Raw genomic sequence first — 19,214 nt, forward strand, 5'->3', positions numbered from 1 at the left:
CTTGTTTAATTGATTAATTGGTCCATCGATTGTCTACAGGCGTCAACATAGAAGATGAAGAAAACTGGTGCTCTCAGATCAACCGACTGCAGCAACTTTTGGATAAACTGGAGTGTCAGGTATGGTGCAAAGATTTATTTATTTTTTGTCGCGTCCTTCTTTAATATTCACCACTTTATTATTTATCTTTTTGACTCCATGACTTTAAATCTCATCCATGAACTTGTATGTCTATAATTCTTTGTTGTGTCTTTAAGACTTAAATTCCTCTTCATCAAGCCATCAGTAATCCAATTACAGAGTTGAGACACCAACAACATCCAAGCTATGTATATTTATGCATGAAAATCGACATCATATAGTGGCTGGTTCTGTTAGCAGTCACTTTAGAGGTAACAATTATATTAAACACTCTGAGCTAAAGAGAAGGCAAAGGCAGTTAAAATTTGTTTCCCTGTACTTCACTGCAAAAGGTCAATGACAGTTTATCCATAATTGCTGAGGGCAGAAAGCTTTCATGTTGCATCAGTGAAAAAAAAAAATCCCACAGTTCATCTATTCTTCAAAGTGTACCTGCAGATATTTTCTGTTCATATTTGCTTGTTTTCTTTTTGAACTTTGCTTCAAACATTGTGGAGCAGCAAATTCATTTCAAGCATTAATTAGCTTTCTGAGTATACCTTGGTGACCCCCTGCTGTTAAGATTATATATATTTTCTTCATATATATATTTTTTTCATTAATAGAAAAAAATCACATATTATTTTACCAGCAGGGAATCACCAGGGCATGTTCTTAATTTCAATAGTGACTCCGAAAACAAGTCTTAAGTTTATTCTGCGTATCTTCACAGAGCAGTGTCTGAAGAATTGGGCTGTATGTTTTATTTCTCTCTGGGTTCAGAATATATTTGGGGGGGAGAGGAGTGGGTGCTGTTTCAAATGGAGCGCTGCAGATCTGTGGTTCTGTCAAACACCAAGCGCAGTCACCTCTCCTGCTCTCATGCCGTGGCCAATTCTCACCACACATCCCCGAGCCTCTTTCACGCTCTCCTGCTCTTTCTTCTTCCCTCTGTCTGCTCTTCCCTTTATTAACTTTGGTTACTTCCACCTTTTGAGGCTCATTCTTTTTCCTCCTTTCAGTCGCTCTGAAAGCATTTTTTTGCTCTCTCCATCCATCTGTTTTGTCAAACCAGAGGGACTCAGAGTGCAATATCAAAGCAATTCATAACCTGCAGGATATTCAGAGTGCAATATCCATCCCTGCACCTCAACGCCGACATCATCAGCACGTACTGCCTGTCTATCTCTGTTTGCTGCTCTCTCAATTACAACACAATGAGTTTATGACCTGAAAGAGAAAAGGCTGGCTCTATGTTTTCACTTTGATTTGGTTTTATGATAAGCAATTTCTATATAGAAAAGAGTATTAAAAAACTGGTTGCAAAACTGAAAAAAAAATCTATGCTTTCAACATGTTTTTCATTACAGAAGTCCTATCTCATTTCCAAACAGTGTGTTTGTGACTGACTCATCACATTTTAGTTCTGCTGTTTTGAACATTTTGAGTAGTCATTTTTAATGACTGAATGTTGCCATTGTTATTTTTCTATGATAAACCATATTTTACGTTCAGAGGCTTTAGAAAAAGCTGGAACAAACTACACAGAGAAAATCATCAGATCATAAACACATGATTAATATTATGTAAAAATGGACACATACAAATATAGAAATATTGTCATGAAATTTATATTTATAAGTTCATAATTTAGAATTCCTGGAATTTCTATAATTAACTTTTGTTTAAACATGGACATACTGTATAGCATTTGGAATATAAATAATTCAAAGTGGAAAATGATGAAAATTAAATTAAGCTGTAGATTTTCTATTTTTAAGTAGACATGGACTCTCATGCAACAACGCATCTCCAATCCTCTGATATTGCACACTTTTGCTCAGCCAACAGGTCTTCCCCATATTTCTTACTTTCCTGTTTTAGGGTCCCAAGTTGGAGCCACTCAAGGAAGGATACACTCGCCAGCACATACAAGTCTGTAAGTGAGCACTGTCATCTGGAACACAAACATACAAAAATAAAGTTTCATTTTTCTGTTGTTTGGTGTTGTTTTATTTATTTATTTAAATTGTACAACATGTCACTCTAGTAGTCATGAAATCTTGAAAAAAACTTTATATTGTAAGTGATTTTTATTTTTTAGACAAACAGAAGCAGTTAAAGCTTAAACCCGAAATATTTACTTGGTGTAACCTACTTCAAAATTTCTGTTACTTTTTTTAATTTTTTATTCCTGTGCTCATAATTTTAGGTCTAAAAGGCTATATAAAACGAGCCATGTTTTATTTGGAGTTTAGGAGCAAAAACCAAAACTAGTTACTTTCCACCCTTAAGAATATGACTGTAAAATTATTTCTGATGTGCTCACATGCTCCGCTAAGCAAATAGACATAAAATGATAAACGCACAAAAGCACTACAGCTGTGAATACATTGTGTTTGCCTGTTCTTTAGAAGGTTTTTAAAGTTCACATAAAAAGAATTCCCAGTGATGAACTGACACAATATTTCCTTCTGTGAAGTGGTACAATTCCAGTCAGGAAATAAATAAATATAGGCCATGTAGATTAAACTTTAATCAAAGTATATATTAAAATGTGATATTTATAATCTGTATTTTTTTTAATGCGACAAATATAAATGTAGATACACTGTTGCAAAGAGGGTTTGACACAGAAGGTAGGTTTTTGTTGAGATTTAGACCTCGTGGCTGGACTTTGAAATCTTCTTTTCAAAAGAAAAGATATTTCAAGGACTTTCTCATAAGGAGCATCCCCTCGCTCTCATATATGTTTCTCTAACCTTCTTGACATGATTGGAAATTTAAGGTCTTACAATCCTCCTTTTTACTTTTTCTCTCTGTGCTCAGATTTGTCTGAGCTTTTGAGATGGCAGTGATATTCACAACAAAACATGAGAAGCTTTATAATGAGCCAGCACTGAAATTTTCTCTCAGTGATCAAAGTCCAGTCTCAGCTCAATGTTTCTTTTCAAAGTTCTCAAGAGTTCTCACACATTCAAATCAATCTGTCTTGCCACATCACTCTCAGAATGGATTACTAATGCATTTTCAAAAGCTCTGAAATCTTGTGAAATTATTACAAGACACATTGTGGGAGATCAGCTTAAACTTTTCCTGTTTGAATTTCATTGACCTTATCACTAGAAAGGTAGATGCCTTTTTCAGTGTTTTTCCTTTTTTTAAAGTTCAGATATTAGTGGACATGAATGCAAATTAACTCTAAATCTTATTTAAACAATTTCTGGCATGTTTTTTGTTTAGTGACACATAAAACATGTGATTTATCATTTGCTACTAAACCCACTGATACTATGTTCCCTTCCAGGTTGCTGTATTTGCTCATTTTGTAATGTGATATATGTTTATTTGTTTGTTATTAAAAGTTTAGTTATTACCACATAACCTGTATTAGCATTATAACTGTGTTGTAATAAATCACCAAGAATAGAACATTTTATAACTCCGATCTTAAGTGTTTTATTTAGGAATTAGGAAGGGTTTCCATCTGCCCACATATATAGAGAAGAAATTGTGTGCTTTCTCTTACACATGTTTTTGTTTTACTTTGGTCATTTCAGGAGCACCTATTCCTTAATGTATTACCTTGTCCCTGAATCTCACCATTGTCTATAAATGTCTTTTATAGACCCTTGTCCATTTTCAATGAATCATTTCAAAACATCATCTGGACATGCTCCAGAAGGTGAAGTCTCACTAAATCATCAGTACCCGCAAATGTGCCGTGTGAAAATCAGATCCATGCTCGCAAGGATCGATTCTCCAAAGTACACACAGAGTTCTGTTTTCATCACATTCTCCCTTCTGTCTCTTGTCTCACTGCCAACAGAACATCCTGCTAGTTCAGAGGCAGATGTCCGTGATAGATGATGAACTAGATAACTTCCGGAAAGTTCTCAGCAGCTACATCGATGCCACTTCAGCTCACTCTGACAACTTGCAGTGAGTATCTTGCTTGCTTCTAAATCAATCGTTTTAAACACAGCTTCCGATTTTGCTACAGAAGCAGCTTTAAAATTCTTGAATAATGCTGAATAAGCAGTTGACATTGCCAGAGGTCCCAAAGACGGATGTACTGTATATAAAAAGAGATTTATTCTACTATTAACTGATTAATTTTCTTAGGATGAGATATAGTAGGCTATCTTTGAGAGTGCACACATATGCAGTCTTTTGATATGTCAAAAATTAGATGATGATAAACATTTTTCCGCATACATTGTTGTCTTTATCTCATTCAATTCAACTGAAAAATTAACATGCATTTTTCAGAAGCAAAGAAATAAAATCATCAAGATGCATAAGGGTATACACATGCAAGTTATAGGGATTTTTTTTGTATAAAAATTTTGCTTTTCACTTGATTTACGTAGAATATACTGTATATCACATTATATGTGGAAAGTTTTTAAAAAAACGTTTAATGGTCTAATTTTTTTATATGACAAAAATTGGCAGATAAAAGTATCTTAGTTTACAAATGATTCTGTATACTTCAGAACTGTACTGATCTGCAACTGATTTTTTTATAAAAATGTTTTCCATTTCAGTTGATGTCTTGCCTTTTACATTACCTTCAGCAAGCTAATCTCTCTTCCAAGATGAAAAACTTTTTTCCTTGCAACTTCCTTTTTTGTTATTTTCTGCTTTTTGACCCACTCTACTTTTTTCCTCCAGTGTGTCTGTTCAGAAGCTCCCGGGAAAGTCGTGTTACATAATGTATGAGTTCTGGCAAGACCGCATCTCCTGGATGAGGTTAGTACAGTGTACATAAGCGTGTTTGTGCTTTTGTGTGTGTGTGACTGTGTGAGAGTGTTTGTGTTTTTGCAATAGATATTGGCTCGCACTTTGGCACCGCTAATTTCTTGATGGAAATGTTCCTTCGCCAGAGAGGCTGAACAGATGGCCAATCACTCTGTTCTCACACAAACTCAAACACACAGACAGTCACAAAGGTGATCCTTAAATGGTGCTAAATGGTGTCAATAGATATATAACAGATAACATTGATGTGTTGAACTTTGATGCATATTTAATTAAGTTACTTGCAAACAGGCTTTTACCAGTGCTTTATCTTTTTGATGTCATTGTAGCTATCTTCAGACCAACAGCAGCAAAGATTTCCAACGCTGTATCATTGACATAATGGAGGATGCTGAGATAGTTTCTACCATGTTGCTGCCAGGTCTGTGACATTTCCTGAAAGTGATTGTATGTTATTTAAAATATCTTTGAAAGCTTTTTTTCGCTTTTAATTGGATTGATTTGCTTGGACATGACTATATACAGTACAGACCAAAAGTTTGGACACAACTGTGTGTCCAAACCTTTTGGTCTGTACTGTACATAAAATCTGTGTACAATGGGCCTCATTTCTCAACTGATGTTCATATGGGTATAGGAATTATCAGATAACAAGTTCAGTGTGTGATTCGCAGACTAGCCTATTCCAAGATACAAACAATAGATTGTGGATAAATCTATCAGTTGAAAGAAAAACATTTAAATACCATCCTGGCAGTGGTACATACCACTCTATTCATTTATACTTTGGTGACCTGCTCCACAAAATGTGTGTCTTGTATAACCGAAAATAGGTAATAAGATTTTAAAGAAGCAGCATTGCAACAGAACAATAGACAAATACTGAACCTGAATCGTACTTCTCATACAAACTCATTTAAACATCTTTGTAATATCTTATTTTAAAAGCAAACTCTCCAGAAATAAATATTTATTATTCACCTAGTAGAACAATTGGATAAAGTCATACTTCTTTCTGACATCCTGAAGAAGTATGGAACAGTAAGTGTTGGGAACAGTAAGTGTAAAGACAACTGGCCCTTGCAAAATGGTGAAGGTGTATACTTTAGTATGGACAAACATGGTCAGATACAACTTGATTTTCTCTGCTGCTCCACAAGACCTCACTGACACAATCCTGTGTACACAGCCTACAGCCTGGCATAACAATTAAACTTATTCTGGACTCGCAGTCCAATTGATATAGTGTGACATGAGCATGAAAATGTTTGAACACCCATTGTTCCACTGCACAGCAGAGAGGGCATACACAGCAACATATAAAATGAAATTTTACAATAGATTATCCAGGCTTGAGGACGCCTCGAGTCGTTAAAAACAATCAACCACAGGCTTCTGTAAAGACTTTAGAATCGCTTTGGGAACATTTCGCACCCACTTTAACATATAATGACTTATGATAATCTCTTTTGACAGTTTACTGTCTTCCCGCTGAAAATATATCACAGTTATAAGAAGTCACATTTAATAAGAGTTGACCCTCCCAAGGGGAGATCCATAGAAATATGATCTAGTATGAAGTCCTTAGAAAATAAGGAATGCTAACATTTTAAAGACCTTGAAAAGACATTTTCAAGTTTTACTGTTCTGTAAAATTAAGAAAACAAATGCTGAAAGAGCATTAGATTCAGATAAGAATTAGATTCAACAAAGTCACACTGGAGGCATTATGTGCTTGGATGAACACACAGGATATGTTTTATATTAATGTCCATATATATTAAGACAACCCAAACGGATGAAATATCAGACATTTACCTTCCCCCTTTTAATTATACTCTCCAATGTAAACATGATCTGTTAACACTGCTTTGGGTGACTTCAAGACATATAAAACAGCCCTGAAACCTCTGATGATAGTTTTTCTTCTCAGACATGGTGACATTTCTATGTGCTTATTGGTGTGACTCATATGTCCAGTGCTGTCATGTAAGGTTCTTTTAAAGTGATTCCACATTAGACTCCAGCTCTAGTTTTCAGAGAGAGGAAGCTAGCCGCTCTGTCTTCATTATCAGCTAATTTGCTCATTACTTCTTAGATCAGTCACATTTCTGGTGCTTTCAGAGTTGCTTCCCACCATGCAAGCAGGGTTGTTTTTCCTCCTGTGTGTCCAGCACTAACTCTATTGAAGTGAATTCTTAAAAAATAAATAAAAAAACAAGATGCCTGAATAACAAAGTTAATATAGCTGTAAATATTCTCCCTAATTAGTCAACTCTGTTTATGCACAGAGCTAAGTGAAGTATGTTGTACAAGCGTTGAAGAAAACTTTAAACAAACACATCTGTTTAAAAAACAATTGATGTCAACCCTAAATTGAGTAATTTGATTTTTTTTCTACATTTCCTGAAGAAGAAAAATAAGTTGACACCAGTATTTATAACCCTTTAAACTTTTACATTTTGTGGAAATGTTTAAAGTAGGATTCGTTTTTGAAACAAGCTGTGGCGCAACAGTAAACACGATTTCTACCTAAACTCACACACTGAGTGTTTCTGAGTAGGGGATTTCCATGGTAACATCTGGAGGAGATGCAGAAATGCACAACTCAAGTGGGGGAATGGATAGAAATCACAAACAGTTGTTCATGTCCTCCACACATCTGACTGAAGAAAAAGTAGCAGGAAGAAAACCATAAGAAGCCCAGGGCAACATTGTGCTCTTGTCTGTAGTAGCACATTTTTCAGACTGTTATGTGCCAAACATTTTGAAAACAATGTAGTATTTTCCTTCTGCTTCAAACTTGAGAGTCACCACTTAAATGAAGATTGTGGTTGTCACACAAAAAATATTAATATGAATACTTAATACTTTCACAAGCAATTTAATAAAAGACAGACTATCTTTGGCTGTCATACTTTCATATGGGGCTACCTCACCGTCAGTTAATTAACAAAAAAGTACCTTGATAAGATGCCAGTGATGTATTAAGGTAAAGCAATAAAATAATTTTGAAAATCTGTGGTATTCGAATACCAAACAGCAACATAGATAATTATAATAACAAATAAATAACTTAAAGAACAGCATGAGAGATATTTTAAAAAACAAACATATTTTTTCAGTTTTATATAACTTCCGACTGTGCTAAGTAGAGATGCTTCCCTCTTGATTTGGTATGATGAGATTATAACAATAAGGCCCTTCATTTTTAAATGGTGGCGTGGTTTTTATTTTGTTTTTGATCTAAATGTTTCATTGGAATCTTGCAAACTTCTCATTTATTATTAATTTACCTTGAAGAAAACACTTTTGTCCTAACAAAACTTATAATTTACTGCATTCTGGAACAAAAAACTCAAACATCTCTCCACATTCTTATATTTTTTTTAAATTAATTATATTTGTCAAGCTGACTTCTACATGACGCACACTTCTACATGACTGCACTCTGCTCATTATCACATCATTGACTTCACAGTAACCAGAGTAGCATGATTCACAGCGAGCCCAGGCCACTGCTGTGACTCTCCCATCTTGACATTTGATTAACTTGTTGTTGGCGAGACTGAACTCCATGTACCTATGTCTTAGTTAACGTGTCTACCTCTTTGCATGTCCATTGGGTGATGTTGATTTAGCTGCGTGGGTGGTGTAAGTTTTGCCAGTTGCTAGGTTACTTTACGTGGTTGTTTACTTCCACATCTGTGATTTCCCCATGTATGGATGCTGACTGCTTCAAGCATAAACTCAATAGTCTTGCACCTTCCAGGGTACAGTAGGAACAACATACATTATATTATGAAATTCTAAACAATGTAAAACCATTTTTTTTCAAGTGGCTATTAAACAAACATCAGTGAGATATTCATTACAGCTGCATTCTTTCGATGAATTTGTTGTTACGCTACATCAGAAAGATATTTGGTTGCCAAGGATTCTTGTGCTCACTGTGAGGAAGAGAGAGGCTGGTTTATTTATCCACATCACAAAAGTAGGACCAGATCAACTCTGTGGTCAGTAATAGAAAAATAAATACACTGTATTCCAAATTATTATGCAAGTGATATTTTCTCAGATTTTCTTAAATGGTCAATGCAAATGATGGTCAGTATAATTTTCAAGTCATGAACTAATACAGTATAAATCAAATTTTGCTGAACAAAGCTACCCATGAGAACAGTATTTTTTTCAAAAATAGCTCACCAGACAAACTAATCAACCCAGCTCTCTGAAATTAATTATAGTGATTCAAAGAGCCCTGACACACAATACCATCTATTTATTTAATAGCACAACAAAAAATTTAATCTTTATGACACTTAAATCCAGTTTGCATAATAGTTTGGAACACGGTGTAAAACACACCTTTGTGATGCTCTTGGGAGGAGCTGCAAGATATTCCGTCTTGATTTGAAAGGTCTAAACTCTGCCTTTATGAGAGAGGAGCTGTATACCAACCAGCCTTTGTGATTTTTTGTTGTTGTTGATTACCAATTCTAATTTTAAATCTTCAATTATAGATCATATATTGGATTTTTTTCCAGGTGCAGAATTCACAAACTAATTTATTTGAAGAAGAGATTAAAAGGCCCAATAAACTAGTTGCAAATCTCACATGTTGAAAGTGTCCTTTATTTCAAAAAATACTTTACACTGACTTTTTAAAAGCATTTCAATCTTCTATTGTTGCCAGATGACTTTGTGTGTTTGGAAACAATTTTCCTCTATAAAGTGCTATTTTTTATTGTGTAAGTTCTGGGAATTGAAAGTCTCCTTTGCCTACATTAAATGAAACCTTTACAGCTTCTAAATAGTAATACTTACTTTTTAACACACCGCTCTTATGTAGAAATCCAAATTAGGTCCAGTGGGTTTTGCTGTGTACCACCGCTCTGTACCATCATTAATATGCATTAAAATTAGGAGAATAATTGAGGAAAGCTCTTGGGAACTAACTAACAAAAATTATTCTGAGACTGTACACTCAAATGGTGACCTATGAACACATATTAGCTCATTGTATCTATTTGAAATTCACTTGAAAGTACTGTGAAGTATACATTTTCAGAACTGACAACAGATTTTTTTTTATGTGTATATACACTTTAATGTATAATCACTTGTCACTGTTATCATTTAACTGTCAAAGATTTAATTAAGAACCTAAGCTGGAAAATTGTTGGTGTTGCTTAATGAAATGTAAACTAGATGATTGATTAGCCAATTAGATTAATGGGTCGTACCGGTGATGTAAACACAAGTTGTACAACATAGTTTTGTTCCATGCCTGGATCTAACTTTCTGTTTCTGTATGTATGTTTCTTCAGCTTCCTGGTGGATTATGACTAACAATTGAATCTGGAATGTCACATCGACTACCTACATGGTCTCACTGAGAAAGACACACTGGCACATCAGTCCCACCTACCCACATGCACTCTAACACACACGCACAAAGCAAAAGCATTTTTATGTTTTAAAGCACAAGAAAAAAAATAAAAAGCCCTATCTGCACATTTTCGGCTGCTTTCTCTAATGTTCCAGTCTTCAGCCGTTCATTATTTTTGCCACTTACATCCAAAGGCATATCTGCATTCAGTGGCCTGTAAACTCAAACGTAACTGGCTCTCTGCAATTGAAAAGCAATTTAATGATTTCATAACCCTTCTCCTTTGCCATATGGCCACCTTTCTCCTGCAGTGTTTGCCTGATATATTATTCCAAACAAGAACAAGCTACAACACAGGGAGAGATGGAACACTATTTAGTATGAAAACCCGTCTTACAATGTAATATGTGTACGTATGAAGATCTTTTCAAACACTAAACACATATTTAATGAATACTATGTGGAGATAAAGGACAGTTGCATCTTAAACATGCATGCCGATGTGGCTTCCTCCCACTGTACATGATGTAAGATATTGCTGCTTTCATTTATCTAACCTGCTGTTATGTGCACAGAATGCCAAACAAGCTGTTGATATAGTTGCTATACTCTATCTACTCCTAACTATACTAGTGTTCGCGTACTCTATTAGTTAACCTTCAACTGTCCATATGAGTCATATTCTGTCTTAAAATGAAAAAATATATATTTAAAATGCAAAAAAATATATTTACAAATGTTCATATATACAAGATGAAATGCTAAGATTGCACTGTATTGTTGAGTTAAACAAAGCAACAAATATATCATGTATTTATTTTGATCATGGTGGACCTTACTGTATCTGTATGTACAGACTTCTTGAACTGTACTGTATGAGTCCCCCTTTATTTGATTTAGAAATCTACAAAGTGAAATGACTGAAATGCTACTTTAATAAAAGTATTAAAATTTCAAGATGTTTTCTGAAAAGAATTAAAAAGGTTTTCACCCTAATTTTGTCTTTGATGTTGGCTGTGACACAATAATAGTGCACTTTTTGTTGAACTATTAATGGACTTTGGAGATTTTCCACATTCCTTATTATTTTAGTCTAATCGTTGTACTTCAGATCACAATAATAGTAATCTCTATTAAAATATATAAGTGAAAAAAAATACAATTCAAATCTAGTTCAATGTGGTGAAATACAATCCAATCAGAAGACAACAATATTTTCAAATCACTGACAATTTAAAAATAAAATTGATTTACCAAAGCAAAAACGATAGAATAGTCCACTATATCAGCCATAACCTCTCCAAGGCAAAATTTGATATTGTGTTGCAGCTTTGCTTTACATCATAACAGAAAGAGATGGTATTCAAAAATAAAGCTCCAAAGAGCTCAATCAACCTATCTTCCTTTGCTCCAACACAAAACTAATTCAAGAGAGTTAAGAGCTATGAAAATGATTTGAGTTTGTTTTCATATTGCTGGAGACTGACAATATTCAAAGACAGTGATTACAATTCTGAGTGAAAAAAAATCAAATATGTTTTTGCACTGATAAAGGTTCCCACTTGGGATACCTGAAAATGAAAATGAATACCTGATTCCATAACCGACTTTCTTTAAAAAATCTAATAATCTCTAGGGATTACATATTGAGAACTAAAATATAATTCCCAGCGATAATTGGAAATTAAGTTAATACTTAAATAAGGAAGATAAAGATGCAACAAGATCATGACATCAAGGCAAATATAAGTGAAGCAGTTGAACACTTTATATTACACACACTTAGTCCTAATTCACATGCACTATTCCTACAGGGATCAAATCAAAAGTAATACACAAGACTTGATGTTTGCCTAATTACTCTCCCTAACCCTAATTTCCTCACAATTAAATCTATTTGACCTGCATTTTTGAGTTTGTCAGTATACCAAAAAGCACTTTCAATGAGCAAACTAGTTCTTTGTATCAAACTATTTTTAATAGTTTTGATCTGTTAATTATGTGGTGCCATATACTCATAAACATATATAAATTAAAATAAAGTAGTGTAACAACATCCTTTGGCAAATCAAGTTTTTGACCAACCCATAACTAATACATTGCTGCTACCACTGCGGGCAGCTATACAACATATTGTTTACAAACTGCCATGAAATGCCTGAAAAATACTTGTTCTGCCAGGTTCCAGGGAAATATAGCCGAGCATTAGACTGAGATGGTAAAATCCTTAGCTAAAGAGAGAAGTGTGGGAAACCAAATACGTCTCAGTGAATCTGTGGGCGAACTACCCAGTGTCTCAAATCAAGAAAATCATATCTCTGAATTATTGCTGAGATATCAGTAGCTCCAGCATTGGGCCATATTTCACATCTTCCTCTTAACATCACACTCAAGCTCAGAATTTTCCAGTTGCAAATTGGAAAACAAGTGATCTTTGCTCATTTTATGGTGCTAATTGGTACTTGCACCACAAGCTGATGACATTGTTTTTTAAACAATATATTTTATTTGTTTCAACACTAAAGAAACGTGTTAATAGAAGTTTCAGAGAATTACAAGTTTTGTAAGTGCAAAACAACATGTTACAATCTTCAGTGAATTTCATTTGTGATTTTGATACTTCACATTGAAGTCGAGATTGCTCAGAGATCAGCAAGCTGTTTCTAAGTCAATCAGCTGACACTGAAAAAAAATCTCTTTTTCTTGGACCACAACACAAAGGCTTGGTTACAAACTAATTATCCAGATTTGTTGATGTCGTTGGAGCTTTGCTGACAAATGTGGAGAGAACAAGTACTCACAATGCTGAGCAAAATGAGAGTACTGTTTTACTCTGTCAGCTTTGTTGCATGATCTTCTTTAGTGAAGATGTCAGTGGCTCTGTTTGATAACTTTTTTTTACATATGGCGAATTCATCATTCATCACAAGTGCACTCTATCTTTGTTTATTTGTGTTAATGTATAAATATGATGCACTCTACTTAGAATAACCAGTTAAAAATTTGTGCTATGAGCTGCAGTTATCCAAGCAAGAAAGTAGCATATGCTAGATTTTGTTTTTTACTAAAATGATGCTGTCTTTGTATCTTCCTAATTGAGACAATGTAGCAACTTGGGGAATATATGAATGAGAAATATGAGTAAGAGTGAAATGAAAGAAAGGTGATACTAAAAGGGAGATACATCTTTCATCTCCATTATACTATCTGCCTTGCCTGTTTTAAGTGTTGATCTTACTTAAGACCAGCCTCTGCATCCAGCAAGCCTCTAGAGAAAAAAATGTGGAAATGTGGTCAGCAATATTATTAGAGTACACAAGAAGCAATCCAAATTTGTTATAAATTTAGTTCAAGGTTTGCCAAGAAAAAGCAGAAAAAAAAAACGAACTAACCTCACACCCTGCGAAATATCTGGCTTTTCACCTCTGTCAATGTTTGCTGACTCCACAGCTCCCTTTTGGCACAAGAGACGCGAACTCAAAAATAGCAAGGGAAATGTAGAACTGAAAAGGAAAAACAACACACAAAACAAAGGTCACATCACAGAAAAAATATCAACTACACACCCCAACAAAAAAAGCTCACAAGACCTTTGCATATAAAGGCAGGTGTAATCAGACTCCAATGAAAACATACACAGATAACAGATGAGTAATGCGTCACTCGTAGACCAATTTGTGATGAAGACTTCCTTCACTTTGTATTTACGAGGAGAACAGCAGTAGAAGACAACCACAGGTGAAACTCTGTAGGTACATTGTGGTAAAGTGTTCCAAGAGAAAGAGCTATGATTTTTTTGTTTGTTTGTTTGTTTTGCCCACTTACATACTTGATTTCTTCTTTTTCCCTTTTTGTCACATATGTTTCACATCACCAATTTCTTTTATAATCAGTCAAAGAAAATCTGCAAAGATAGCACAAAAGCAGTTTCTAAAAATATATATTTTATGTATTAAAGGAAAACAGCTATCCAAACCAACAGTGAAAGTTTGCAATAACAATGAGTATGTTTGATCCACAAATAAGTTGCACTGAAACTTCTTATTGATCTCCTGCCCTTAAGGTAAGTCATCAGTAATTTGTTTGGTTTTTATTATGTACTGTGCTGTTTAGTAAAGGCAACTTTGGATTGCTGTCTAAATCAGACTGGATGTTCCTGCTGCTTCAAGACTATCACCCTACGGAGAAGTTTGTTTTTTTTTTACTTTTTTCAGGTGCCTTTTAATTTTAATCATATTGATTAAGATACGACTGTAAATTAACTTCAGACTGTGTTACATTTACACAATTATGGTTGTTTAACACTTTGAGAACACTTTAATCCACTGATAAACAGAATTGGACATTTCTCATAGGTGCAATGCCAGTGCAAATGGCATTGCACTGACATGTGTGCAGTGAGAATTGAGATGTTTGTATTGTTACCTCAACTATGATGACACAAAGATTTCATTTGAACTGCATGCTGTACACTTCTTTGTGCCTCGGCTGTGAGAGCAGAACAAGCTCTGAATTTCAATGAAGGTCCTCTTTCATCCACACAGTGAGTTTGTTATGATGAAAATGCATAATACTAAAGCTGCTCAAATGTTTTGCTCAAATTTGCAATTACTCACAAACAGTGTGCACAGGAAATGGACAGGCAAATAATTGCACTGATTGGCATGGCAAGACTACTTGATGGCATAATTAATACAAGCTACTAAAATCCACGCACCTCCTCTCTCAGACTGGCTTTTGGCTCAGCAGAATACATGCAAGGAAAAAATTAGACTGTAATTGTGTCCACAGGTTTTAGAAAGCTAAATCGATTCCAAGAAACACAAGACTGTGAATGAGGAATATGGGTTTTTTTTTTAAATTAAGAATATCAAAGGAAATAAATAATTATTTTTAAGGATCATAAAATATTTAATATCAAGTTCTGCATGTCAGAGACATAGTGTTGTAAAAAGGATTTGTTCCTTTGCAAATTTTTTTTGGTTTTGCTTAAATGTTTCAGATCAAACAAATGCTATTATCTTAAAAAGACGAGTAGGGTGAAATGAAAAAAATTATGATTTCATTTATAAGGGAAATATAAGCTATCCAAACCAAACTTACTCTATTTGAAAATGTAATTGATCCACTCATCAGGTACTAACTGGGATTAACTACATTCTTTGAAAAGCTGAGTTTAATTTCTCTTGCCACATCCAGGCATGATTACTGCCTGACATAAAGAGTAAACAATAATTTAACCATGAACTGTCTGACAGAATGAAGTAGGATAAAATGATGTTAAAAAGCAGCCTATGTTCCTATATAAAAGGAATTAAAGAACAGATGAGAAAGAAAGTCAGTGAAATCCATCAGTCTGAAAAGGGTTGCAAGGCCATTTCTAAAGCTCCCGCTAACCACAGAGACATTAACTAAAAATAGAGAAAACAAGGAACAATGGGGAATCTTTCAGGGTATGACCTACCAAAATTACTTTAACAACTCATCTAGCATGTCACAAGCAACAAAAAAAAAAGCAGAGAACAACTTCTAAAGCACATGAGGCCTGACTTAATCATCACTAGTTAAGGATGATGATTTAACAATTAGAAATCATCAGGTCTAAAATAGCATCCACAGCACAGTTACAGGGACGATATTTACAGTCTCCAAGGCTATTGTGAAAATATCCTGCAGAATGATGACACGAAGATGAATCTTATTGAAGGTGTCCACCCTGTTGTATTTAATAAACCAATAGCATGGTATTTCAGAAAAAAGAATTTCTGACAGACAAAACTTTACTAGAAATTCCAGAACTTGATTGTCCAGCCAACAATCCCGTCCTGACCTTAAGCTGAAACAAACTTGAGTTATGCAATTACAAATGACTTTTTTTAAGTGGTCTCATCAGTCTTGTCACAAATTGTTATTGTTAAACAAGCCATTCTATTTCAAAAACTGCCCAACGTGGCTGAATATTAAAATAAATCACAACACTTAAATAATATCAGCATTTTGTTTTCTATGTATAAACTTTCTACTCTTATCTTTTGTTCAAATTCCAAATGCATTTTTTCCAGTTGCATTATTAGAACACCTATCCAGTAACTCAAAATTGATTTACAGTTACTGCATTAAATGCTGCTGCAAAAAACAAACAAAAATAACCTCAAAAACACTGGTTTAGTTCCTATGCATATTTAAAACTTGATTTAACATTATGGAAAACTGCATTGTGTTTTTCTTATGATGGTAAGATTACAACTCAAAATTCAAACCACTGATGTTTTCCAATATCCAGACTGTAGATACAGTTTCACCTGATTTATTCTCTGTGCTGCAGATATAGCAGGGATTGACTCAGTCTTTACTCCTTTTTTATGGAGTAAAGCAGGGGCTTTGTGTGTTGTGCTAGAGGAGAGATCGGTGAAACCACTGTGGAATGTATTATTCTCTGAGGGTACTGACTCTAGAGGTTTTGATTTTCATTGAAATTCTAATTTCTGAAAGAATATACCTCCTTTCTTTTTTGGTGTCACACAGTTATGAACGGATGGGCATCTGATGTTGAATTTTAATTAAGCTATTCTTTATTTCTTGGTTTTATATCTTACATTTCATTACTGTGTTTTTTTCTTCTTCTTTGAGTTAGAAAAGAGACAGGTATGAATAGTCCAAGGTTACCCTTCCTTGCTTATATCAAATCACAGACTTCTCAAAACACCAACAAAAAGGTTCTCTGCACCGTCCCTCTAGGTAACAGAGAGAGAGAGAGAAAGCATACGCACTTTTTTCTTCCACGTTCAGGTAGGTGTCCTTGACCATGACACATGAAAACACAGGACATCACTTCAGTAAGCCAACACACAGGGTGACCCAACTACATCTGGTGTGCTATTACATTCTCAGCAAGCCATTTTTTTTTTATTCTAACCTCATCAAACTGCTAAATGTTCTGATGTTGAATAAGTAAGAGAAGCTTGAAAAACAAAGCAAAAATTGAGCGAGGTGCACAAAAATAATCTCAATGTTCAGATGAGGTCAGATATTCAGCGTTCAGTATTTGAAGATGATATAAAATTAAAGATTATTTGTTTCTTTGCGGAGATAATATAGGTCTGCTTTGTTTTCCTGGTGTGACTCTAAAGGCAGAGGTCAAAGGTGAGAAAAGCAACAGCTGTTGTCTTGTTCCATGCCTCAGTATCTGTATTTTTATAAAGTCGGAGCCTCAGTTGTGTGGGAGGTGACATGCTTAGAGGGCATCTTGTGTCTGAAATACTGAGTCACTTGTCCTTGCTGGTTTACAGACTCATACAGACAGAGGCTTGGCTGTATTGGTATTAAAATATATTACTTTCCTACAACTATTCCATTTGAAATTGGATAGTTTACATCTGTATGTGCTGTGAATGTTGCTTTTTTATCTTTTCTTTGAAATAAAGGACATAAATGTTTCATGTAGCTGCTGCTCCAGGTTATAAAAGGCTCCTGTCAAATAAGATTTGTTAATTTTGTTCTGGGTGAAGTAGGGTGAGATATGAAGCAGACTTTCATCATCTCAAGAGGATTTAATGTCATATGAAGTCCTAACAGGAAAATCTCTTCCTTTCCTCTCTGTGACAGATCCTGGCATACTATCAGATAGTGAGTGCTGACAGTGACAGTGACAGTGCAATAAAATATGCCAAGAGAAAGGCATACTGGCTCTTCTCTGATGTGAGATTATGACGTAAGTGAGGCAAATTGACTACTTTTGACTGTCTTGACAGCTGACATAAAAAAAAGATCAGCTTTGAGATGTAATGATGAAAACCCTATAGATTTTATTCAGCGTTATAAAGTTTAAATCATTAAAAAGTTGATAATTCTCATAATATTTACAATGCCGATGTGACAATATGAAGAAAAAGAAAAGTTACCATGGTAAACATATGCCTGCCGAAAACATCAGAGACTGCTGTTCTACTACTGGAGGAAAGCTTTTGGTGCACGTAGATTCTATGAGACTCTATGGGTGGCAAGATTGGTTTTCAACCAGATATTTGCTGAGAACTATGCAGACATGCATCTTGTTTCATCCCAGCAATGACAGCGGAGCCCTCAGACGGAAGGTGGAGGACAGATGGGAATGTTGGTGTACCTCAAACAGATGAGAGAAAGAAGAAAAACGCAATGAAGGACATAATGCTATGTCACATGAGAGAAGTATTACTCCAGATGGAAGGACAGACGGACGGACAAATAGATCAAAAGAAAACAAAGATAGCTACATTTCTTAAGTTGTTGGCAAAAAAAAACAAAACAAAGCAAAAAAAACAACCAAACAAAAAGTACTTCCATGTTAATTTTTGGGTGGTAGACTCTTGACTTAAAATAATTTTATTCTGTGATCATGTGTTATCCTTCAACTGTTCAAACAGCTTCTGCCTGGAGATATTTTACCTTTAATTGTTGATGTCAAGTCTGACGAATGTGCTAGAAAAACAACTGTAAGTAAAGTCTTTTTATTTATTTTTTATCTTGCTGGACTTTGATACGTGTTCACCAGTGTCCCCTCCAGGTTGGCTGAAGAAACGTTTCTTTTCCTGGAAACTGCCAGCTCCTGGTCTAGCCGACTTCAGAGGCCCATGTGGAAACATGAAAAAGAACCATCAAAATCCCAAGTCAGAACCAGGACTGATCACTGGGCTACATATGGATGTGATCTTTTTTTTTTGTTTGTTTGTGTTGTATATTTTGCCTTGATCATCTAAATTTTAATACTTTCCTCAGCATCACTCAGGAATTAAAAATAAAAGTACTAAAGATGGTTCAAAGTTAAAGAATTCATAGATATTTTGTAGAATAGTCTACATTTGTTTTTGACGGTATTTTTTTTCTGACCACACAATCGTTGGCTTTTAGACACAACCCCATTATTTGAGATTTTCACATCATTTATATTTATCTCTGTTTT

General features: G+C 34.7%; 1 protein-coding gene across 1 annotated transcript in view; it reads left to right on the forward strand.

The window, feature by feature from the left end:
• The window catches only part of necab3 (N-terminal EF-hand calcium binding protein 3), a 34,225-nt gene extending 22,955 nt beyond the window's left edge, over positions 1 to 11,270 (forward strand). Inside the window, 7 exon segments of the mRNA XM_032549819.1 lie at positions 40 to 119; positions 2,005 to 2,031; positions 2,033 to 2,059; positions 3,950 to 4,062; positions 4,798 to 4,875; positions 5,214 to 5,305; positions 10,215 to 11,270. Coding sequence (XP_032405710.1) covers positions 40 to 119; positions 2,005 to 2,031; positions 2,033 to 2,059; positions 3,950 to 4,062; positions 4,798 to 4,875; positions 5,214 to 5,305; positions 10,215 to 10,243 — 446 coding nt within the window. The 3' untranslated portion in view covers positions 10,244 to 11,270.
• Positions 11,271 to 19,214: the final 7,944 nt, after the last annotated feature.

The sequence above is a fragment of the Xiphophorus hellerii genome, chromosome 20 (genome assembly GCF_003331165.1).
Source record: "Xiphophorus hellerii strain 12219 chromosome 20, Xiphophorus_hellerii-4.1, whole genome shotgun sequence".
In the NCBI taxonomy this organism is placed as follows: Eukaryota; Metazoa; Chordata; class Actinopteri; order Cyprinodontiformes; family Poeciliidae; genus Xiphophorus; species Xiphophorus hellerii.